The sequence below is a fragment of the Sus scrofa genome, chromosome 9, assembly GCF_054392235.1.
Source record: "Sus scrofa isolate SSC_HxYL_T2T_F1_AM1 chromosome 9, Sscrofa_HxYL_maternal_Yorkshire_Landrace_v2.0, whole genome shotgun sequence".
NCBI lineage: Eukaryota > Metazoa > Chordata > Mammalia > Artiodactyla > Suidae > Sus > Sus scrofa.
In genome coordinates this window covers 26,170,743-26,196,597 of record NC_139391.1, presented here as the reverse complement: position 1 = coordinate 26,196,597, position 25,855 = coordinate 26,170,743, and the positions used below count along the sequence as shown (strand labels likewise).

The following is a 25,855-nucleotide window of genomic DNA, read 5'->3' as shown; positions in this document are numbered from 1 at the left end:
GCTGTGAGCTGTGGTGTAGGTTGCAGACATGGCTCGGATCCCGCGTTGCTGTGGCTCTGGCGTAGGCTGGTGACTACAGCTCCGATTCAACCCCTAGCCTGGGAAGCTCCATATGCTGCGGGAAGCAACCCTAGCAAAGGCAAAAAGACAAAAAAAAGAACCTCAACCAAATAAAGAGGTCTTTCAACCACATTATTACAACCTTATCTCTGGATTAAACATGAGGCTTCTAATAATGAAAGGGTAATAATTCCACTGAAAAGTACAACCAATCAGAGCCTTGGACCTAAAAACTTAGCCTCCACTCCACTTTTCAACAAGAGATTATACTTCGGTATCCCACTTGGCTTTTCTTTCCCCATTATTTTTCCTTAAAATGACCAGTAAATCCCCAGAACTCAAGTTCCTTGTGAACTCAACTCCAGCTTCTCTCTCCTGACCATCAAAGGATTTGTGGAATTCTCTCTAGGCTAACGTAAATTTAGTAAATAGCCTTTTAAAATAAATGGACACTTTCATATTTTGGAAAATAAACTGTCTTCCATATACAGAAACTAGACCATGCCAGAGTCCTCTCAGTAATTCAGTGACAAGCAGCAGGTCCAGCTATCTATCAGGCTAAAATCACACCACTTTTAGAACAGGTATTAATATTGTCACTTGAAAAGATGGTACTGATTTTGATTCTATACAAATGTCAACAAAGTGCTATACAGAAAGCACAAAGTCTTCTATTTGCCAGAGGGAAATTTTGCTAACTAGTTATTTACAATTTAATCTTCTTGTGGTAAGCTCAAAACCCTTTACGACAAACTTCAAATGATAGCCTACAGTTTTAATAACATTTGAGTTAGCTGTATCAAACTACTGATTGAAATTAGTTGGGCTTCAAATAATTATTATCCTCATAAACACCATGCAAGGTAGATCAATTTTTATGTTTCAATTTCTACATTAAGGTAGAAAATTCGAGCACAGTTAAGGTCAAACCACTTATTCTCAGAGTTCTCTTTGTGGTGCTGCAGGTTAAGCATCTGGTATTGTTGCTGCAGTGGCCTGAGTCGCTGCTATGGCATGAGTTCAGTCCCTAGCCCAGGAACTTCCACATGTCGCAGGCAATGCCAAAACCAAAACAAAACAAACCACTTATTGTCAATAACTAAGAACTTATTTCAGTCTAGGATTAAACCAAATATTTAGCTTGGCTCAGCTGGGTTTATCACCAATGTTTAATTCTTTTCAAGTTTTGATATATACCTGACTGTCTTTAAAGAAATGCTTCAAAGTCTCTTGATGTTTCTGTATCTGCTGCTGCAATGCTATCTGTCTCTGTACAAGCAATTCTTCTTGGGCTTTTTGGCTATTATGCAGAACTTCTCTTTGTAGCTCTAACTGCTTGTGAAGTCCCAAACTATCTTGCTGAGCTAAGGTAGGTTGTGAAAAACTCAAAAATCTATCTTGAAGTCTTGGGCTCATAGAAGCACTTGAGGAAGTTGCATGTTCATTCTTTGCTGAATAGAATTCACAAATGTTTTTAGGTTTTACTTCAGCAAAAGGTAGTGGACTAAATGAATGCTCTTTTCCCATGGGTGGAAACAAGGAGGGAACAGTGTGCTCAGAAGATTCACCTTCAGTCAGCTTTGTTTGTTTGTTTAAAAGCAGTTCTTCCTGGGCTTTTTCATTAACATGCAGCTCTTCCCTCCGTAAACCCAACTGTGCTGACACATGATCTTGCCAAGGTAGACTAGCCTGGGCTAAACTCAAAAGCCTGTCCTGTGATCCTGGAATCTCAGGGTGACTTGAGGGAAGAGTATTGTCACTTCCGGTCAGAAAAGACTTTTGGATTTTTTCAGAGTCAGCAACAGACACTGCAACCTGTGATAAGGATGAAGAGGCGCTGGCCTGCTCAGATGAGACCCTTTTCTCCAACTTGCTTAGTCTTTGCAAAAGCAGTTCTTCTCGGAGGTCCTGTCTAGATTGAGCGGCTTTCGTCTGTAAATCTAACTGCTGCTGAAGTTCCTTCAAATCACCATGGTGAGGTTGGATGAAAGGCTCAGATGACTCTTCCTCAAATTTATATTGTCTGGGCAAAACCAACTCTTTCTGGGTTTTCTTGCTACATGGAAGGGAGTCTGTGTGTGCAGCCAAGTGTTCTTGTTGAAACGTAGCTGGATGATCTTGCTGAGGTTCAACAGGCTGTGGTAAACCTAAAAGCCTATCCAGCAATCTTGGCCTATCAGAATGACTTGAGGAGACTGTATTATCACTCTTAGCTGAACAAGGTTCTCGGATTCTTCCAGCTTCGTGAAGAGGTAATGGAGCAAAAGGATGCTGTATGACCAGGGACAGGGAGGAAGAGGGGCCGGCCTGCTCTGGGGGTAGTCTTCCCTTCCACTCACTCTGTTTATGCACATGCAGTTCCTCCCGAGCTTCCTGTCGAGCTTGCATGATGGCTTCCCTCTGGGTAGCTAACTGTTCTTGAAGTGCCCTCAAGTTATCTTGTTGAGGCTGGATAAGCTGTGATATCTTCAAAAGCCTATCCCGCAACTGTGGGATCTGAAAGTGGCTGGAGGGAATTCTACTTCCACTCTCTGCTGAGAGAAGCTCCTGGGTGGGAAGAGATTCAGCAGAAGGCAACAAAGTCAAGGAAAGCTGTCCCAACTGGGAGAGGAATGAGGGGCCGGTGTGTTCAGAAGACACATCCCCTTGTGTTTTCTGGCTAAAATGATGGGCCTCGTCTTCTGTGTCTAACCATTCTTGGCATCCTTCCAAATTATCTTGGCGAGGTTGTATATGTTGTGACAATCCCAGATGTCTTTCCTGAAATCTTGGGATCTTCCAATGGCTTAAGGGAACTGCACGGTCACTCTTGATTGACATAAATTCCCGGAACCTTTCAGATTCAGTTCCCTGTGACAGAGATATGGAGGGGCCAGTCTGTTCAGAAAAACTGTTTTTTTCTAATTCACTTTCTTTGTGTACAAATTCCTGAGTTTCCTGTCTGGCACCAAGTATTACTCTCTGAATGTGTGACTGATCTTGGAGTGCTGTTAAATTTTCTCTCTGTGGCAAGCTCAGCTGTGCAAAACTGGGAGACTCAGTCTGAAATGTTGGTATTACTGGATGACTTGAGGGAATAACACTCTCCTCGGAGAAACAGAAATTCTCAACTCTTCTAGGCTCAGTTCTAGCAGAAGCTTGTGAAGCAACTGAATGGTGAGCGACCATTGGTGGGAATGAGGAACTCAGCTGCGCAGACTTAGTGTCTCCCAAATCCCTTTGTTGATGGAAAAGTAATTCCGCCTGGGCTTCATGCCTGGCCTGAAGAGCATCCCTCTGTGCAGTCAGCTGTTCTTGGAGCAACTTCAGACTATCACGTAAAGGTAGGAACTGCTGTAGGAAACTCGAAGACCCATCCTGAGATTTTGGGATTTCAGACGGGCCTGAGAGACATTCCTTCTCACTCTTAGATGAATACTGCTCCAGGATTTTTCCAGATTGAGTCCCAGCAGAAGGCAGTGAAGCAAAGGTATGCTGAGTTAGCTGAGATGGGGGAGAAGGGGACTCAGTCTGCTCAGCCCATACTCTTCCACCTAATTCACTCTGCTTATGGACACATGACACTTCCTGGGCTTCCCGCCTCCCCTGAAGGCTGTCCGTCTGAATATTTAACCGTTCTTGCGGAAATTTAAAATTAAGCCCATCCTGAAGTTGTGGGACCACAGGATGCCCTGAGGAAGCTGCAGTCTCTTTCTTGGTTGGAGAAGATTCTTGGAATCTCCCTAATTCAGCTTTGGTAGAAGGCAGTGAAACAAACGAATCCAGAGGAAGCAACGGAAGGAATATAGAGAGGCCAGTTTGCCCTTCCAATTCTTTCTGTTTGCACAAAAGCAATTGTTCCTGAGCTTCCTGTCTTGACCGAAGAACTTCCTTCTGTAGGTCTAACTGTTCTTGGAGAGCTTTCAATTTACCTTGCTGGGCTGTGATATTCTCCAAGCATTGCAAAGACTTATCTTGCATTTGGCCAATTACAGAATGGCTTACAGAAACTGTGTTTTTGCTCACAGTTGAAAAGGGTTCCTGGATTTTTCCAGACTCAACTTTAGTAGGTAGAGAACTAAAAGAATGCTCAGCTACCAGTGGTAGGAATGAAGAAGGTTCAATTACCTTGGAAGCTGTTCTTTCCTTGCTCTCTGAGAACACTGGCTGGGAGTCTAAAGTTTGAAAAGTTGTTGCCTTAGGTATTTCCGCTCTTTCTTTATCCTCCTGTAATATCAGTGGCTTATCATAGGCGAAAGCCCTTGTAAGTGTATGAGAGTCTTCAGGGACCAGTTTGGAGTCTCTCTGTTGTGTTTCAGTCTGTGAGAGTTGCTTTGGCTGTTCTCGTGATTCCAAAGCTTGCTTGGCTAAAACATCTGAAGTGATTGTTTCGGTTGTTTCTGCCTGTCTTCGTGGAAAGCAGTGTTGTCTTAGAACCTGAAAATCTGGTTCTAATTTGGAGATCTGTACGGGTTGCATGGGTTGATGTTTGTTAGGACTCAACGTGGGTCTCCAAGCTTGATCCTCATGCTCTGATGCAACAGCAGGTGGTTCAGCTTTCTGTGGTGGTGCTGATGTAACAGAACCAGGTATCCACGGTGCAGCTGATACACATGGGTACTTTCCTTTTAACATAGTCTGATATTCGAGTAATCGTTTCCTGGCTGTTTCAACAGATTGTTTGTGAATCCTATCCGAAACAAAGAAACATTATTCTTTTTTGATAAAAAAAAAAAAAAGATGCCCCATATTCTCCAGTGTTTATACATTCAATTCAACAAAGAGCAATCGGGGGTGGCCGCAATCAAGGCAGAAATGGAACAGTGTTATTAACACTGCTCTATGAGAAATCTCCAGGCCACAGTTCTAAAGGGAATCCCGATGAGATCTCCACATAAACCAAACAAAAAAATCCTGAAAATGTAGGCACACACACCATCACATATAAATTGCAGCCTGACTAATACCTGTTTTGCTGTAAAAGCTGTTGTTGATAATTACGGATCATCTGCCTGTGATTATCTTCATCAGAACTTATGGTGCATGATGCTGGAACAGTGCCAACCTAAGAAAAGATAAATGGCACATCCAGAAACGAGTACTAAAGTATTTTACAAAAAGTTCTATAATTGCCAACTTCCATATAGCTTTATGTTTTATAAAAAAGACTGACACTTTCGTTATTAAGAAAGGAAGTAATCTACCTCTCTCCTTCTTTAGTGTCAAGTCCAAGAGCTCAACATACACACTGCATACAAATCATGGCCACATATATTAGTACCCTCTAGAAAGAAAAGTCATTAGGTTTGCATAAACTTACTTTATATATAAAATTATACACACACATAATATTTGTTTAAATTATCAAAGTAGAAATGCATTTTTCTTTTCTGGGTGCTAAGGCTGCTCTTATTTCCTTATCCTCCAACAATCTATGCAGGGATGAGATTTCTGTATCCTACCCCAGGCTGTTGAGTTTTTTTCCTTTTCTCTTCTTCCAGCTGAGCCCTGAAGCAATCAGTTTCTAATCTTAACTTCTGTTGTTCAATTTTTTCAAGTAATTCCAACTGCTTTTGCTTCTGTTCTTCTATTTCCATTATCTAAGTAACAAAAATACTATTGCTCTATTAACAATAAACTCAAACAAAAGATAAGTTTACATGCATTACAATGAAAAGAAACAGGTCTCATCACCAAGAGTACCAATTATCCAGAAGAAAATGGTGGTGTTTTATTGTTCTTGCTCCTGCCAGAGGGAGGAAGGGAGCAAGAGATGGGAAAAGGAGAAGGGAGAGAAGTAAAACGGGGCAGGAGGGGAACAAACATACTGACTGTTCCATTTCTTAGGAGCACGGGGAAACCTCGAACACCACTGAAGAACTACTTCAAGAGAGGTAGCACATTTTGTGTTCCCATCTCTCATTGTACATTGTTCTCAGTAAGAATAATGCTTAAGAAATTAAATATCAAGGCCTCCCACAACACTCTGATTTCTCAGGCATGCTCATAAAAGGGTGCAGTTATCTAGAAGCCAAATAATAGCACAGTGAACAACACTCTGTCTTTACCGTCAGGCATGAAACAGATGGGAAGACAAAGGCAGAGGGAAGACACATAAAATTGTATGTGTCACAACTCTAAGATTATACCCCCACCCATCCAAGAAATAAGAACATATGTTAGAGTAACGGCAAGGTTCATGAGGGCAGGGACTAGTCTTTCTGGTTGCCTGCTAAACCCGACGTCTAGTCGTCCTTAGAACACAGATAATAAACATTTACTGAATAAACAGAAAAGGGAATATATGTGAAGTTTTATTAAGAGGAACACTTTCACTAGCAATAACGAAGAATGAGCTTGTTTTCAAAATAAACTATGTCTCGGTATGGCATTACCTGTTCCTAATCAGGCAAAAGCGGCTACAGCTGAGTTCCTGTCGCCTCTTCCTTCCTCTCCCTCACTCACAGGAGCCACTGAATTTCACCAGTTAGTTGTTTACACTATTAGCATAGTAGTTACTAGCTACATGTAACTACTACAGTTTAAATCAATCCAAAACAAACAAAATTTAAAATTCAGCTCCTATAAATATATTTAATATATTTCAATATTCAACAGCCCATGCAGCTAGCAGCTAGCATACTGGACAGAGACATGGAACATTTCTAGTACTGCGGAAAGTTCTATTGGACAATACTGCTTTAGAATACTGATTGGGAAACATTTATTTGAGAAGAAATACTCGCTCATAGAACTGTCACTTGCCAGCTGTTCTTTTTATAAAACTATGACTATAAACTGACTGGCTTAGTAATACTTAGCCTCTTTCAAGGTAACTTGTGTTAAGAAAATCTTTCATTAAAGTAGAAGGAACCAATATTCTAGTTACGGAAGATAAATTTTAAATTTTTCTCCTGAAATACTATTTTTCAAAAAACTTTGGGGATTATGGAGTCCAGCTGAATGTTTAATATTATGACAGGCACTCATTATTCAACATATATTTTTTGAGTACTTACTGTATCTAAGGCTTTGTACCAGAAACTATGTAGGACAAATGAAATTTTAAAAAAGACAGTCTTGCCTTTAAAAAAACTGATAAATTTTATAGGGAAGATATTTACATACCAGAGTACAAAATACAAAGCAGAACACAATATGGGTCATGTGAGCACTACAACTGAAGATAAAGTGCTTTCTGTAAAATGAATGTGTCAGACAAGGTAGAAGAAATGGTATCAAAAGTAGCCAGATGTTAAGACAAATTTCACTGGTCAAACAAAACTATAGTACCTAGGGAAGAAAGAAACCTTTAAAAATAAACATTTCAAATTACCTGTCTCTGCCTTGCTGCCATTCTAATTCTGGCTGCTTCTTCATGAGGATGAAGTAGAACTGAACTCTGAGCTACAGCTGTGATAGGCCGAGTTTCATTCACTTCTAAAAGAATCCCCAAAGCAAAAATGAGTTTCAATAATTCAGAATTTGATATCACTGTAATGCCCTCTTTTCATTTTTTACGTTTAATTTTATTAGGAAAAATATCTGAAGAGTTAAGCAAGTTTAATTTGAGGATGTGATAAAAAGAAATACCTTGTTCCTTTTCAGAGTCTGTATTAGAAGTAAGTGGTTTATCTTCACTAGTAAGTGGTCCAGAGTCAACCGTAAGCATGTCACTTTCAACAACTGTAATAGATATATTATGAACATATTACCACCATCAAACTTAAAAGTGAACAACATAATAAAAAAATCTACATTCGGATTAACAATTCAATCTTGGTCCACCAGAATGTCTTCTGTAATTAAGATCCAGCTACCTTCCAGACCACATACTTTATCCAGTAAACTTAGGCCTAATATAAGAAGATAAATGTTAAGACTAAAATTGTAAACGAAAAGGAAAAATGAAGGAAAAGTGACTTAAAAGGTAGGCTGACAGAGTTTCAAACACAATGGGAAGCATGAAAAGAATACGCAAGGCACAAAGTGTAAAAAAGGAAGCTAAAGAAAATAGCTTTTTAGGGCCACACTTGCGGCATACAGAAATTCCCAGGCTAGGGACTGAATCAGAACTACAGCGGCCAGTCTACACCACAGCCACAGGAACGCAGGAGCCAAGCCATGTTTGTGACCCACACCACAGCTCAGGTCAATGCCAGATTCTTAACCCACTGAGCGAGGCCAGGGACTGAACCTGCATCCTCATGGATCCTAGCAGGGTTTGTTATCACTGAGCCACGTCAGGAACTCCTAAATATATTCCTGACATATTTATTTATTTCTTTAAATTTTATAATGATTTTTATTTTTTCCATTAGAACTGGTTTACAGTGTTCTGTCAATTTTCTACTCTACAGCAAGGTGACCCAGTTACACATACATGTATACATTCTTTTTTCTCACATTATCATGCCATCATAAGTGACTAGATATAGTTCCCAGTGTTATACAGCAGGATCTCATTGCTCATTCATTCCAAAGGCAATAGTTTCAATCTATGAACCCCAAACTCCCAATCCATCCCACTCCCTCCCTCTTCCCCTTGGCAACCACAAGTCTGTTCTCCAAGCCCATGAGTTTCTTTTCTGTGGAAAGGTTCATTTGTGCCATATATTAGATTCTCGATATAAGTGATATCATATGGTGTTTTTCTTTCTCTTTCTGACTTACTTCACTCAGGATGAGAGTTTCTAGTTCCATCCATGTTGCTGCAAATGGCATTATTTCATTCTTTTTTATGGCTGAGTAGTATTCCATTGTGTGTGTGTGTGTGTGTGTGTGTGTGTGTGTGTGTGTGTGTATCACATCTTCCAAATCCAATCATCTGTCAATGGACATTTAGGTTGTTTCCATGTCTTGGCAACTGAATAGTGCGGCAATGAACATGCGGGTGTATGTGTCTTTTTCAAGGAAAGTTTTGTCCAGACATATGCCCAAGAGTGGGATCACTGGGTCATATGCTCAGATACACTTGCGTTCTTAGAAATTTTTCTGGCTCACCCACATGCACACAAAGGACCAGCAATTGCAAAGACCATGTGATTTATATTTGCTGTGTCTGAGGAACAGTGAGAAAGCCGATACCTATGGCGCAGTGGTTGGGGAGGAATACGTGGTAGAAAATGAAGCCAGAGAAATGAGGGTGAGAGGAGTAGTGGGGAGGGGTGTGTGCACAGATCGTGTAAAGCTTTAATGCCACTGTAATCACTTCGGTTTTCACCGAGGAAAATCACTAATTGTTGACAGGATCCCCTGAGAGGAATGACATGAGCTAATGTGTTTTAACAGGATGATTCTGTAAATAGACTATGGCAGGAAGGAACAAAAGTGTGGACAGAAGACCAGTTAGAAGGCTACTGCAAGAATCTACACTAGAGAATGAACACCACTTAAACCAGGATGGTAGGTGGTTGAGAAATGATGGTGCTCTGGATACATTTTGAGGGAAGGACCAACAGGATTTTTGCTGATGGTTTGGATGTAGGACATAGAAGAAAGGAACAAGAATGACAAGCTTTTTGGCTTAAGCAAGAGAACTTTATTGCCACTTATTGAAATGTTGACGATTATAGGAAAAGCAGGTATAGGGTTGGAGGAGATATCAAGAATTCAGTTCCAGGAGTTCCCATTGCAGTGCAGCGGAAATGAATCTGACTAGTATCCATGAGGATGCAGGTTCCATCCCTGGCCTTGCTCAGTGGGTTGGGGACCTAGAGTTACTGTCAGCTGTAGTGTAGGTCACAGACACAGTTCAGCCTCAATTGCTGTGGCTGTGGCAGAGGCCGGCCACTGTAGCTCCAATTCAACCCCTAGCCTGGGAACTTTCATATGCCGTGAGTGCGGCCCTATAAAGAAAAAAAGAATTCAGTTCTCGAGAAGTTTAAGATGTGATATACAAGGCAAGACGTCAAACAGAGATAAGTGGGGTTCAAAGAAGAGGCCAAGCCTAAGAAGACATACTTGGAAGTTATCAGTATATGGATGGTAATATAAAAGTCCAGACATTAGAGATCAACTGGGAAGTATTAACACAAAGAGATAAGATCTGAGAAACAAGTTCTGGGGACAATAACTAGTGGTTGTAGAGATGAGAATATGAAGCAAAGAAAACCATGAAGGAGGAGTCAATGAGGTAGGAAAACCGAAAGAAGGTGGTGTCAAGAGATCAAGTGAAGAAAATATTTCCAGAAGGTGTCCTGTTATACTAGGATTAAATCCAAAATTTAAATACGAACAAGTCACTTCTTTCAGAAGCCTGACAGCAAAACATTTCCATACAATCCAATTACATTTTTTAAAAAAATCCAGAAGATAAAACTAAGAAAAAAAAAATCAAATTCTCATTTGTGAGTATATAATTCAAAGGAATACTACTGGTTTGATCTCTTAACTTTTAGAATTATCTTTTTTGTTTATTTGTTTGTTTTGTCTTTTTAGGGCCACACCTGAAGCATATGGAGGTTTCCAGGCTGGGGGTCCAACTGGAGCTGTAGCCGCCAGCCTATGCCAGAGCCACAGCAACGCAGGATCCAAGCTGCATCTGGGACCTACTCCACAGCTCACGGCAACACTGGATCCTTAACCCAATGAGAGGCCAGGGATCGAACCCGCGTCCTCATGGGTGGTAGTTGGGTTCACTAACTGCTGAGCCATGACGAGAGCTCCTAGAAATATCTTTTGTTTTGTCCTTTTTTTTGCCTACACCTGCAGTACATGGAAGTTCCTAGGCTAGGGATCAAACCTAAGCCATGGCCATGACAATGCCAAGTCCTTAGCCCACTGAGTCACTGGGGAACTCCTAGAAATAAATAGCCTATTTATCGACCAAAAACATTTCTTTAAAATTAACAAATAGGAGTTCCTATTGTGGCTCAGCCGGTTAAGAATCTGACTAGTATCCTGGAGGACACAGGTTTGATCCCTGGCCTTGCTCAGCGGGTTAAAGATCTGGCGTTGCTGTGGCTTTGGCACAGGTTGGCAGCTGCAGCTAATTCAACCCCTAGCCTGGGAACTTCCATATGCCACAGGTGCAGCCATAAAAAGAAAAAAAAAGTTAATAAAAAAATAAATAAAGAAACAAAATCTCTGATGTGAATGTAAAATAAACACACAATACACTCTAATGCTATTAACACGTTCATATCCTTTGATTAAGGAATCCTTTTCTTTGTTCCTAAGATTATAAAGACGTGCACAAAGACTTTGCTAAAAGGATGTTCACTGCAACACAAGAAATAACAAGAAAAATTAGAAACAGCTTAAATGTCTCTCAGTAGGGAACTGGTTAGTTCTGATTCATCAGTTTCATTGGAATATATACATATTTTCATTCATTCATAGGTGTGTGTGTGTATGAATAATTCTACTACTCTATAAGCACCTTGGAAGGAGATTCACTGAGGTTTCTAACATTTACTGCATTTAAGTAGCAGCATTATGGGCTTTACAACATGTTCTTTCTTTTGATTTGTATTATTTGATTTTTCAGAAATGAGCATGCTTTTAAAGAACTTAGAATTATAGAGAACTACCTTGTTCCTGCCCAGAGGATAATGTTCCGTCTTCGCTCACAGTTGCTCCTGTTTCAATTGTCAGAGCTTTACTTTCAGTTTCACTAACAGTTGTAATCATTTCACTTTCCTCCTCAGACATGGATTTAATTGTCCAGAGAGATTTTTGGCTTCGGATCTTATTTAACAATTTTTTAAAAAGAATTTTTGAAGGAATCTGGTGGGTTTTCATTGCCACAGGAACTAAAAGGAAAAAAAAAAAAAACTTATTCAGCAGCTATTATATTTTTAAAATTTTAATTTTATTATTATTATTATTATTATTATTTTGCTTTTTAGGGCTGAACCCGTGGCATATGGAGATTCCCAGGCTAGGATTCAAATCAGAGCAACAGCTGCCAGCCTACACCACAGCCACAGCAAGGCGGGATCCGAGCAGCGTCTGCAACCTATACCACCACTCATGGCAACGCCGCATCCTTAACCCACTGAGCAAGACCAGGGATCAAACCCGCAACCTCATGGTTCTTAGTCAAATTCGTTTCCACTGCACCACAACAGGAACTCCTCAGCATCTATTATATACCAGGTAAATTATTCTACTTTTACACTTAGTTACCACAACAGTCACTGGTTAAAATCAGTAATTTTTTCAACTTAAATAAATTCACCAAAATTCAACTACAGCTGACCCTTGAACAACGTGCATTTGAACAGCACATGTCCACTTATTTGGGGATTTTTCCTAATAAATACGTACCATAGTACTACATGATCCAGGCTGCCTGAATCCACAAATGTGGACCATCAGACACGGAGGACCGAGTGTAATTTATAAGCAGACTTTCAAATGCACGGAGAGTTGGCACACCTAACCCCTCAGTGTCTATGGGTCAACTCTATTTTTCAATAAAAGGCATGCAACATAAACTTCAAGCTTAAAAATGTACCAAGAAGATGTTTATTCTGCTTGCTAAATGATGACAGAAGGCATCTCTCTGAATTAATGTGTGGGTAAGACTAACATTCAAAATATGTGCTGTAAAGTTTGCAAGAAAATAAAAGATTCTGCAGAGGCCAGAATGAAGTTTAAAGGGGAATTCAGGGCAAGTGAGGCCTGAAACTATTTTCTGATGTTTATGCCAAACCACAGTAACCTTATACTTTGGACAGCAGTGTGGGCACAGGAGACAGGGATAAAGCCTAGAGTCCTTACAAGGAGTCTAAGAGGAGACCTACATAAAAATTGGAATCCCAAAGGGCTACTTATCCAGTGTAGGGTGAAGATGAAAAGAAAGACTGAGTGGTTTTGAACAAAGACAATACTCATAGGTATGGGGAAAAAAGAGGTCAAAATGAAGAGTTGGTCTCTAAGAAGATGTGGGGTAAAAGAGACACCTTTATCTTTTGAGAGGTACTTTTCATGGCGCTGGTGTGGGATAAGGTTTCAGTAGGCAAGAGAAGATGATAAATTTATTGTTAGACATTGAGTTTAAATACCTGTTTGACAGCTAAGTGAAAAAGTTCAGAATGGTGGATACAGAGATGACGTTTAAAAGAGATCTTAGTTTGTGCTATTCATCACTGTACATGAAGTGCCTCGCAATAATTAACACAATAGGATCTCTTCAAGTGATGTGATCAAAGTAAAAAAACAGCTACATTCAAATGAATTTAAAATTGAGCATCTGACTTAACCTAAAAATCTTCAGACTATAAGCATATACAAATAAAATAACATTCCTCCTGGAGTTCCCGTGGTGGCTCAGTGGTTAACGAATCCAACTAGGAACCATGAGGTTGCGGGTTTGATCCCTGGCCTTGTTCAGTGGGTTAAGGATCTGGCGTTGCCATGAGCTGTGGTGTAGGTTGCAGACGCGGCTCGGATCCCTCCTTGCTGTGGCTCTGGTGTAGGCCAGCAGCTATGGCTCCAATTCGACCCCTAGCCTAGGAACCTCCACATGCAGCGAGATAGGCCCAAGAAATGGCAAAAAAAAAAAAAAAAAAACCAAAAAGACAAAAAACATTCCTCCTATGTATATGGAAAAGGATTTTTAGTGACAGAAATCTGAAAACAATTTCTTCCTCCCAATACTCCCATTAAATTAGTCATTGCTTGCTCTTAAAAAAACAAACTTTCCTAACTGTTGGCAAACGATTAGCATTTTTTTCTATGAAATACAGCAATATTTCAAATACACAGTTTAAACCCATGTTCAGCTCAGGAGTTTTTACCGTCTGCTTCACTAGAACATATTGTTTCAGCTTTTGTCACTGGAATATTTTCAGTCTCTGCTGAACTTCCTTGTTCCATTGAGAGGTCCAGTTCTTCATCTTGAATCTGATCAGTCACAACGGGCAAAGGCTCTGGTTCAAGGTGCAAAATCAGGTTTCCTTTCACTTCTCAATAAAGAAATAAAGAGACATGTTTACATTCCAAAACAAGCATAAGATTTTAACTCGATTTTTTTTTTTTTTTTTTTGGGGGGTCTTTTTTGCCTTTTCTAGGGCTGCTCCTGCGGCAGATGGAGATTCCCAGGCTAGGGGTCGAATCGGAGCTGTAGCTGCCGGCCTACGCCAGAGCCACAGCCATGCGGGATCCAAGTCGCGTCTGTGACCTACACCACAGCAACACCGGATCCTTAACCCACTGAGCGAGGCCAGGGATCGAACCTGCAACCTCATGGTTCCTAGTCAGATTTGTTAACCACTGTGCCACGACAGGAACTCTGATTTTAACTTGAGATTTTAACTTGAGCGTAAGATTTTAAGGACCATCAGTTTCTAAGTCTAAAATATGAGACCCTCTTTCAAACTGAGAACTCTTTTCATTTATTTTTTGTTTGTCTTTTTAGGGTCGAACTCTCGGCATATGGAAGTTCCCAGGCTAGGGGTCAAATTGGAACTTCAGCAGCTGGCCTACACCACAGCCATAGCAACATGGCATCTGAACTGCGTCTGCCACCTACACACAGCTCACGGCAACGCCGGATCCTTAACTCACTGAGCAAGGCCAGGGAACGAACCCACATCCTCATGGATACTAGTCGGGTTCATTACTGCTGAGCCATGACGGGAACTCCAAAACTAAGAACTCATTCCAAAATAAAGACTGCTTCATCAAGACAAATGTATTTCCCCACCAAAACATTTAAAAGCATTTTTGAAAGTGTACTGAAAATATCTTACTTCTGTCTGCATTGTACATGTCTTCAAAGGCAAATTCCAGCTCTCTCTGCCAGTCTTCTTTCATCTCATTGCGTTTGTATGGAAGTTCAACTAGATGTGGTGGCATTCGTGCTACTGTCTGTCTCCTGCGTGCCAGGTCCTCTTGCTGTAGCTGTTTGAGTTCTTTCATTAGTTTCTCCTGATTCTTCAAGAATAAAGACAATTAATTAACAACTGATCACAAACTTTGGCTAGAACATTAATAGTGAGGGGAAAGTGGAGAAATCATGAAGAATAGGGACTGGAGTTCCCTCTACACTTTGTTCAAATGTAAGAAGACAGTGATTAGAGCTGGCTTTCCGTATCTGTGGTTCCCGCACAACCGTGGATTCCACTAACCGTGGCCCACGCAGTACCATAGTACATGCTACTGAAAAATATGCAGGTATCAGTGGACTCACACAGCTCAAACCCATGTGGTTCAAGGGTCAACTGTATTACGCAGTCAGTACTAGGAGAAGATGGTTCTGGTTAGGCCACAAAGCTTCAAAAGTGTCTGCCAGGCACAGATCTTCTTTGGGAAGTCATGAAGCTACCTTCAACGTAAGCTGCCACAGCTCCTGCAATGTACTTTGTTACAGTTCTCCACGTAGCCAGCAGCAGATACCTGTCTCAGGTAGGCACCACGACCCAGAGTGACCATGGCTTAACTTCACACTCTTACGAGTCCCCTAGATTAAAGGGGATCTGTACGCATCTCTTTTAAGCTTAAAGACTCTGGCAAATATGAAAGTTTAAGCGCAATGTTTTAGTGAGGTTATCTAACCTAATTTTGGTGGAGGAGGATAAGGAGAGGGGATAAGGGAAGACCTCTTTCCCCCTGGGATAAGGACTCAGCCAAAGATAAGTGGGTGAAGGAATACAAGTAAGAAATAACAGCTCCAGGAGTTCCCGTCATGGCGCAGTGGTTAACGAATCTGACTAGGAAACATGAGGTTGCGGGTTCGATGCCTGGCCTCACTCAGTGGGTTAAGGAGCTGGCATTGCCGTGAGCTGTGGTGTAGGTTGCAGATGTGGCTCGGATATGGTGTTGCTGTGGCTGTGGTGTAGGCTGGCAGCTACAGCTCTGACTGGACCCCTTGCCTGGGAACCTCCATATGCTGTGGGTGGGGCCCTAAAAAGACAAAAAAAAAAAAAAAAAAAAAGAAAGAAATAACAACTCCAGCACAGAAGTATGGAGATGATGGCCTGGGCAGTCAGGGAGAGGACACTGTTTGTTACAGATAGGGTATGGAGGGCAAGGATGCTCAGGGAAAAAAGAGCAAGGTGGAGAGGCAGGTAGAGGCCAAATACAATAGACACTAGCAGGAAAAACGATCCCAGGGCACAACAGGGTCTGAGCAAAAAGGCTCTGTATGGTTTTGCTGACCATTCGTGTGTAAGAGACAGTCTAGAGAAAGGCAGAGAGCCTGTATAGAAAGTTTCTGTCAAGTGATAATACACCACTTATTTGTAAATGTTTTCTCATCTGGATAATACACCACTTATTTGTAAATGTTTTGTCAGGTCCTAAAAGATAATCAAATGGAGTTCCTGTTATAGTGCAGCAGAAATGAATCCGTGAGGATGCAGGTTTGATCCTTGGTCTCACTCAGTGGGTTGGGGATCCAGTGTTGCTGTGAGCTGCAGTGTAGGTCACAGATGTGGCCTGGATGCCACGTTGCTGTAGCTGTGGCGTAGGCTGGCAGCTATAGCTCTGATTCGACCACTAGCCTGGGAACTTCCATATGCCGCAGATGTGGCCCTAAAAAGCAAAAAAATAAATAAATAAATAAATAAATAAAAAATAAAAGAAAGAAAGAAATTGTGAACGAATTCATTGCACTTATATTAAGATTCAAATCATCTCACTAAATTAACTTCAAAATTAGTTGAATAAGCATACTATTTCTGGCTCTACCCGAATTATTTATAACAACTACCATGACCACTGATATTTACTGTGAGCTTATGAAATTCTAGCAACTCTAAGGCCTTTACTAAACTTATTTAACTCTCATAAAACAGATGACGAAACAGAGCTCAGAGGGGTTAGGTATCTTGCCTGTGATCAAAGAGCTAAGTAGTGAAGAAGGGAAGAAAATCCAGGAAGACTGACCCTGGAGTACACTTTTTTTTTGTCTTTTTACCTTTTCTAGGGCCGCTCTCGTGGCATATGGAGGTTCCCAGGCTAGGGGTCAAATCAGAGTTGTAGCCACTGGCCTACACCAGAGCCACAGCAACCCGGGACCCGAGCCGCGTCTGCAACCTACACCACAGCTCGTGGCAACGCCGGATCCTTAATCCACTAAGCGAGGGCAGGGATCGAACCCGCAACCTCATGGTTCCTAGTCGGATTCATTAACCACCATGCCACAATAGGAACTCCTGGAGTACACTTTCTTTCTTTCTTTTTTTTTTTTTTTTGGCTTTTTGCTATTTCTTTGGGCCGCTCCCGTGGCATATGGAGGTTCCCAGGCTAGGGGTCGAATCGGAGCTGTAGCCACTGGCCTACGCCAGAGCCACAGCAACGCGGGATCCGAGCTGCGTCTGCAACCTACACCACAGCTCACGGTAACGCCGGATCGTTAACCCACTGAGCAAGGGCAGGGATCGAACCCGCAACCTCACGGTTCCTAGTCGGATTCGTTAACCACTGCGCCACGACGGGAACTCCAACCTGGAGTACACTTTCTTAACCAATAAATACTATGACTTATGGAAGAATGTGCTTAGTTTGCACCTGCTTTTTTCACATGTTTTTTCCCTCAAGTTTAAAACCTTAGATGAAAATTACTGGTAATAATCCAGACATTCTGGATGGAACTAGAGACTCTGAGTGAAATAAGTCAGAACGAGAAAGACAAATACCATATGATATCACTTACATCTGGAATCTAATATATGGCACAAAGGAACCTTTCCACAGAAAAGAAAATCATGGACTTGGAGAATAGACTTGTGGTTACAGAGGGGGAAGGGGAGGGAGTGGGAGCGACTGGGAGCTTGGGGTAAATAGATGCAGGATGTTGCCTTCGGGATGAATCAGCAATGGGATCCTGCTATGTAGCACTGGGAACTCTGTCTAGTCACTTATGATGGAACACGTAATGTGAGAAAAAAGAATGTATACATGTATGTGTAACTGGGTCACCATGCTGTACAGTAGAAAAAAGAATATATATAAGTAAATGACAAAAAAAAATCCATAGATTCAGTTATTTTAGTCATAAGTTACTCCTAGTTTATTAAAAACTTAAAGGTCATAATACAGGTCAAGCTTTAGAAATGAACTTTTTTTTTTTTGTCTTTTTGCCTTTTCTAGGGCTACTCCCACGGCATATGGAGGCTCCCAGGCTAGGGGTCTAATCAGAGCTGTAGCCGCCAGCCTACACCAGAGCCACAGCAATGAGGGATCTGAGCCAAGTCTGCAACCTATACCACAGCTCACGGCAACGCTGGATCCTTAACCCACTGAGCAAGGCCAGGGATGGAACCTGCAACCTCATGGTTCCTAGTCGGATTCGTTAACCACTGCGCCACAATAAAAACTCCCAGAAATGAACTTTAAGGCATTTAATTCCCACAGAAGTACTTAAAAACCCATTCTTCAGATGAGTGTTTAATCCAAATGCATTAGTCAAATTCAGAAAATAAAATCAGACTTCTAAAAAGATGCATCATTTTTATGCTATGCTTCAAGAATAAACGGAGAACAATAAGCATGACAGAGGTAAAGCCTTAACTCCAAAGCCAATTTTCATGATACATATGTTACAGCTCCGCAACAATCACTTTTTCAAAGCTCCCTGACAGCAAAGGATCATGACTCTACCTTTGAATCAATATTCTGCAAAGCCAACAAGTGCTTTGCTCAATAAATATTTAATGACTCAAATCTTAAAATTTGCAGAGTGCAAATGCATTTCAAATAATTAAATTAGAAAAGTGATTAATTTCTTCTTAGGCTATTTTGGGGCTGATTAAAATATTAAACTTTTAATACATTCATTATTAGTAAAAATTTTAGAAGGAAAGTGAGAACAGTTTATTTACCCAACCTGAATTTGAAACAAGAGGCAAAAGCAAGAGGGAAACCTGATGACATGAATCAGAGACAGTATTTTCCCATTTTTCACATCTCACTCTTTTAAGCCTGCTCACTATTGGTTAGTCCTAAAGTGTCATTGCTAAGGCTATAAGTAGTGGTCACAGCCTGAATTTAATTCTTACTTGAGCCAAATGGATCTTTTTCATTGCCTGGAAGCCCCGTACATGTGCTTTCTCAGACTGTTCCATTCTCTCTTCTGCTGCTTGTTTCTGTAGTTCTTGCAATCTTTTAGCTTCTTCTTCAGCAGCCAAATGAGGATCTGGCTAGCAGTCAATTAATAACATTTTAGACAAACAGAGTCCAAAACAAAGTGATAACTAAAAGACAAAACAACCTTAAAATCGTGTTTTTCTACTTATGAAATCCAATGATAACAAGAGTTATATTTTTAAACACCCATAATCAGCAACAGCATATGTAGGAAAAAAGTCAAATTGTTAGTCTCAAGTTTTACAAGTTGTTCATTTCAAAGCAGAGTACACTATGCTCATCCAAATACATTCCTCCATCATTTTTTGTTAAAAAAAAATTCTATTCCAACAACACTGTTGAAAGGTAAACATTCACAAAGCTAAGTTAAGAAACAACAAACATGGAAGGTCAAGTAAGCCATTTGGGGAGGTACTAAGATTTGTCTTTGGTTTGCATCTTCTACATCAGCCAAAATCTGCTGCTTGGCTTCAGTCTCAGGAATGCCAAATCACCACAATGCCTATGTTAATATAACTTCTGACTTCCTAGAACTTCTGCATAATCAATGATTATGTTGTATAGTAACCCATCATCTCATTAACATAACAGTATTGAACAGGGGGAAGGGGGGACATAACTTGGATTTACTATTCCCAAACATTCACTTTCAAGTATTTATAATCGTTCTAAATGTAACATTAAGTAAAACTTTTTTATATTTTATGTGCTGATATTCTATTAGTCAAGTGAAACAATTATGACCATGAAAGCTATTAACTATATATCTAAAATTATTTAGAACTCTTAAATAATAAGAAAAATAGGTAGAGACAGACAGTTTAATGTATTAAATAAGAAAGTACCCTAGCCAAACAAGTGTATGAAAATATTATATCCCTTTTGAGCTAATATTTATGCAAATCTAAATAACAAAGACTAAATTAAATCAAAATTAGAGTCTCTACAGAATTACTTAGTGTATTAATATGTATAACACTGAATATCAAGAAAATAAAGGGTTAGAGAAAAATTAGGTACATCAAACAAGTTTTATGCTGACTGCTTTACAAGAATGCTTTAGAAGACCATCCCTTAAAAATTTGTGTCAATGCAATTAAAAATTTAAACAAAAATCTGGTTGAAATAATTGTTAATTCCATTTTCAGCATCTAAACTCAGTATGTGAAATTTGCAAAAGCTGCAAATCCCAAGCAAAATTCTTTTCAGAAAACATATTTCTGAAAAATCTTTTCTGTGAATTATAATCTGCAGTGCACAGAACAGTAAGCGACACTATTATACATGCTACTTCTGCATCTTCTCCATCAGCCATACAGACAGAAATCTTTTTAAAGTGCGATAGCATAGTAAGTTGAATTTGTCTGCAGAGTTTTTGGGTCTTACAGCAAACAACAGAGAGAGTCTGATTGGAAAAGTATTTCTAGGAATGAAAAATCCATTTTAACAAGTGCTATGTAACTGTCAGTGACAAAAGAAGCATGATGAAGGGCATGAGTAATTTAGAAATTTCAAGCATGCAAAGCTTTGTTTAGCTGTATATATAGAACATAAATGTAGCACAAAACAAATTTAGAGACTAACTGGCTCTAAGGAGGAATATAGCAGGTCACTTTCATCATCTTCTTAGATCAAAGACAAATTTTATAACATATAAGAGGTTTTAGAACCACTTTATCAAGATATTCAAACAAAATAGAATAGGCAACTTTTATTAAATGTTAAAAGGCTGACTGAACAAAATGAAAATAGCTTATTTGGAGAAAGCAGCTGAAGGAATAACTAAAATGTATTCCAGGAGTGCGAGAACTTTTTACATAATACCTGCTGCAAAGATCCTATTATTCTACTCCACGCAAGATGCTATATTACTGTGCATGTGAAATGAGCTCAGATGCAGACGAAAATGCAGAGATTGGGAGTTCCTATTGTGGCTCAGTGGCTTAAGAGCCCAACACAGTGTCCATGAAGATGAAGGTTCAATCCCTGGCCTCACTCAGTGGGTTAAGGATCCAGAATTGCTGCAAGCGGGGTATATGTTGCAGATGCACCTTGGATCCGGTGTTGCTGTGGCTGTGGCCTAAGTCTGCAGCTGCAGCTCCAATTTGATTCCTAGCCTGGGAACTTCCATATGCCACAGGTGTGACCACAAATAAATAAATATATAAACTATAACCATTTAAGTAGTAAACTCCTTCCATTCATATTAAACATGACATCATAATTCAAAGCATATCTAAATTTTTTTTATCACTATTACCCTAAGACGGTGACAGAGTTTTTCAAGTTCTGATACCTGAGAGCAATCACATAGAACCAAGATATAACTCAATTCAATGAACAGAGAAATAATAAAGTAACTGTCATGAACAAACAGTAAGTCACCTGCTTTGTGTCCACCTCTCTATTCACAAAAGTACGAAGATGATGGTAGGTAGAACTATTGGTTTTCACATTAGGTTGTCTCGTTACTTCCATGTTCTGAAAAATGGAACACAGAAAATAGATTGTTAGGTTAAAAGCATTAATTTTCATTTAAAGCAGGATCCAATGGGGGAAAAAAAAATTTGTATTTTTATTCTTTTTTCATGAGATCAGGTACTGTATTCCCATGAAGGTGGAATTTAGGTTTAAAAGCCAGATTATAGTTCAACAAGAATACTGTATGATCTCATGAGGCACATAAAAGTTCCCAGGCTAGGGGTCGATTGAGAGCTGCAGTTGCTGGCCACAGTCACAGCCATGCAGGATCTGAACTGTGTCTGAGACCTAGATTGCAGCGCACATCAACACTGGATCCTTAACCCACAGAGCGAGGCCAGGGATCGAACCCATGTCCTCATGGATACTAGTTTGGTTCATTTCCACTGGTCCACAACAGGAACTTTTTTTTGTCTTTTTAGGGCCGCACTTGTGGCATATGGAAGTTCCTGAGCTAGGGGTTGAATTTAGCTGGCTGTAGCCTACACTAAAACCACAACAGTGTACTATGGATTCTAAGCCTGATCATTCGGTTGTGGTGATTCATGCCCACTGATAAGAGAAAGTTCCCTTTTGTTTAACAGAAATAAGCCAATGAATAAATGTAAAAGGATATCAAATACCTATTTGGTGTCAAAGTTATCATCTCCCAGATTAATCAGAAATTAAAAAGAAAAAAAATTATTTTTATAATAGAGAGCTTTTGCAGTCACATAACCAAATCAGATAAATACAGAATATAAGAAACTAGTTTAGAAGTTCCGGAGTTCCCGTCGTGGCGCAGTGGTTAACGAATCCGACTAGGAACCATGAGGTTGCGGGTTCGATCCCTGCCCTTGCTCAGTGGGTTAAGGATCCGGTGTTGCAGTGAGCTGTGGTGTAGGTTGCAGACACGGCTCGGATCCCATGTTGCTGTGGCTCTGGCATAGGCCGGCCGTTACAGCTCCGATTGGACCCCTAACCTGGGAACCTCCACATGCCGCGGGAGCAGCCCAAGAAATGGCAAAAAGACCAAAAAAAAAAAAAAGAAGTTCCTGTTATGGTGCAGCGGAAGCAAATCCAATTAGGAACCATGAGGTATGTTAATGTGTTGCCATGACCTGTGTTATAGATCAAAGATGCGGCTCGGATCTGGCATTGCTGTGACTGGCTGTGGTGTAGGCTGGCAGCTGTAGCTTTGATTCGACCCCTAGCCTGGGAACTTCCATATGCCAACGGTACAGCCCTAAAAAGCAAAAAAAAAAAAAAAAAAAAGGAACTAGTCTAGTTTATTTTATAAAAAAAATTCTGAAATAAAAAAGTAGGTTAGGGTAGGGGAGATAATGCTTCACTTTGAAAAGACCAAGAGACAAAGCAAGCAGAAGTAACGAGTAAATCTTGACTGGATCCTAGTTGCAAAAGTTGTAAAAAAAAAAAAGATAATTTAGAGACAACTGGAAAATTTTTATTACGGATTATATATTAAATGGTATTAAACAATTAATGTTCATTTTCTTAGTGTGATATTCTGGATGCATAAGAGAATGTCCTTATTCTTATCAGAGGAATACTCAAGTATATAGGGTGAAATGTCATCTCTATAATCTACATTCAAATGTACAGATTCAAATGTATACACAATTACTTTGAAATCTACACACAATGCAAACAACTATTCCTTTGTATGCTTTTAACATCTCTGTATTTTAAAAATTTTCATAATAAAAAGTTGGAGGAAAAAATGCAACCACACATTTATATATAAATCATATTTGCCAAATCACTTTGCTTGCCTTCAATTTTTGACATTGGATTGTTAGGAACATTGGGAATTATGACAAAAGTATCACAAAAACATGGATAAAATACTCCCTTTTAATAAGGTACTAAGGGAGTGGCTGAAATCTGACTCTTCCACTTGGATCTTGTTGGATCATATGTCACACGGGCAGATGGCTCAACATAAAAACAGGAAGGCTGAAAAACCAGAGACTTAAGAAAAGATTATCTGGGAGTTCCCATTGTGGCGCAGCGGTTAACGAATCCAACTAGGAACCATGAGGTTGTGTGTTCGGTCCCTGCCCTTGCTCAGTGGGTTAATGATCTGGCGTTGCCGTGAGCTGTGGTGTAGGTTGCAGACGCGGCTCGGATCCCGTGTTGCTGTGGCTCTGGCGTAGGCCAGTGGCTACAGCTCCGATTCGACCCCTAGCCTGGGAACCTCCATATGCCGTGAGAGCGGCCCAAGGAAATAGCAAAAAGACAAAAATAAATTAAAAAAAAAAAAAAAAAAAAAAAAAGATTATCTGGTACTTAGGCTGATCACATATAACATAAAATACACTTGTCTATACAACTAAATTATATATCCTTGTGTCTGTATAAGGTTTTCGGTTTTTTTTTTTTTTTTTTTTGCTTTTTAGGGCCCCACCAGTGGCATTTGGAAGTTCCCAGGCTAAGGGCTGAATTGGAGCTGTAGCTGCCGGTCTACACCACAGCCACAGCCACGCAGGATCCGAGCCACATCTGTGACCTACACCACAGCTCATGGCAACACCGGATCCTTAACCCACTGAGGGAGGCCAGGGATCAGACCTGCATCCTCATGGATACTAGTAGAATTTGTTTCCGCTGCACCACAATAGGAACTCCCCATATAAGGATTTTTTTTCAATTCTACCTAATTCTTTTGATAAAACTAACTAACTTTGATCATCCAAACAACCATTTCAACAACCACAACAAATAATCTGAACAAGAGAAACAATACTTTTTAAAACTAATTTCCACTTTACTTAATAAGTTAATTTTTTTAAAAAACAATAATCTCCAAAACAGAAATCACACATCTTATCCCCCATAAATAGGCTTCTCTCATCACTTTACATAATCCTATATAAATTTATTAACTTATCTGAACCTAGTTTCTTTATCTGTAAAACTATTTATAGTAGCCAAATTCACAATGTGGGAAAGTCTTTAGGGCAAATAATCAATATTTTTCCAATAAAATGAAAAACATTATAGTCTTTAAAATAACATTAATAATTTTGGGACAATTGGGAGGAAACTTAACACAGACTTGGGTATTAGATTATACTGGGAAAAATATTATATCAGTATTGTGCTTTTTAAAAAAAGTCCTTATAGGGAGTTCCCGTCGTGGTGCAGTGGTTAACGAATCCGACTAGGAACAATGAGGTTGCGGGTTCGGTCCCTGCCCTTGCTCAGTGGGTTAAGGATCCGGCGTTGCCGTGAGCTGTGGTGTAGGTTGCAGACGTGGCTCGGATCCCACGTTGCTGTGGCTCTGGCGTAGGCCAGTGGCTACAGCTCCGATTCAACCCCTAGCCTGGGAACCTCCATATGCCGTGGGAGCGGCCCAAGAAATAGCAACAACAACAACAACAAAAAAAAAAAAAAAAAAAAAAAGTCCTTATACATCAGAGACTTATACTAAAGTATTTATGGGTAAAATGATATCTAGGATTACTTTTAAATATTCCAGATATAATCATGCATTACTTGTATGGTTAAAATTTAAGCTTAAACAAACAGTATAATGACCTGCACTGAATTCTAATAGTAAAGAAGAATTATTATAACCTATCTTCAACATTCAGTCAGCTGCCATAACCAACCCTCAAAGTAGCTCACCTCAAAAAGACTTGGAGGAGGAGGTGGCAGACTTGTAATTTTGGCAGATCTCTCCTTTTCCACAAGCAGCGCTTCTTTTCGAGCTTTTATATGCCTTAAAAAACAAAGAGATATCATAAACTGACCTCTCAGGTAACAATCACACTACAATTCTCAGGGTTAAAAATTTAAAAGCCATTACAACCTCAAGAAATCCTCCAGTATGATCCCATAGGCTCAATGTGCTGCTTAATAGTCTGGACACAGTGCACATGTAAGAAACCATTTACCAAGTGAAAGAGCTGTATCTAAAGACATAAAGCTCCACAGTGGGGACTGACCCAGCAGACACCTAATGCTCTTTAGAGTAAAACAACTAGAAATGAAAGATGAGCCACTGTATAAAATGACTACTGGTGACTAGTAACAGGCGCCTTCATTTTTACTATACATAAAAATATTCATCGATGACATGCAAAGGGTCTACAACCTCTTATAATATTCTTCTTCTTCTTCTTTTTCTTTTTTTAGGGCCGCATCGGCAGCATATGAAGTTTCTGGGCTAGGGATCAAAAGTGGAGCTGCAGCTGCTGCTGGCCTATGCCATAACTACACCAACACTGGATCCAAGCCACATCTGAGACCTAGGCTGCAGCTCATAGCAATGCTGGATCCTTAACCCACT

At 40.0% G+C, this 25,855-nt stretch overlaps 1 protein-coding gene across 50 annotated transcripts in view; it reads right to left on the bottom strand.

Moving 5' to 3' along the window:
* The window catches only part of CEP295 (centrosomal protein 295), a 52,140-nt gene that overhangs the window by 17,566 nt on the left and 8,719 nt on the right, over nucleotides 1-25,855 (bottom strand). For 6 of the 50 annotated variants that reach the window (XM_084975675.1, XM_084975677.1, XM_084975679.1 and 3 more), the window contains exons 5-15: nucleotides 25,192-25,285; nucleotides 21,466-21,561; nucleotides 18,993-19,133; nucleotides 14,742-14,925; nucleotides 13,788-13,955; nucleotides 11,574-11,795; nucleotides 7,633-7,725; nucleotides 7,376-7,479; nucleotides 5,502-5,639; nucleotides 5,007-5,104; nucleotides 1,258-4,729 (exon numbers count right to left, since the gene is read on the bottom strand). In XM_084975675.1, the coding sequence (XP_084831801.1) occupies nucleotides 1,258-4,729; nucleotides 5,007-5,104; nucleotides 5,502-5,639; nucleotides 7,376-7,479; nucleotides 7,633-7,725; nucleotides 11,574-11,795; nucleotides 13,788-13,955; nucleotides 14,742-14,925; nucleotides 18,993-19,133; nucleotides 21,466-21,561; nucleotides 25,192-25,285 (4,810 nt within the window). Of the gene's footprint in view, nucleotides 1-1,257; nucleotides 4,730-5,006; nucleotides 5,105-5,501; nucleotides 5,656-7,375; nucleotides 7,480-7,632; nucleotides 7,726-11,573; nucleotides 11,796-13,787; nucleotides 13,956-14,741; nucleotides 14,926-18,992; nucleotides 19,134-21,465; nucleotides 21,562-25,191; nucleotides 25,286-25,855 lie in introns of all 50 variants that reach the window. The other 44 variants (XM_084975697.1, XM_084975699.1, XM_084975700.1 and 41 more) reach the window with 20 other exon arrangements.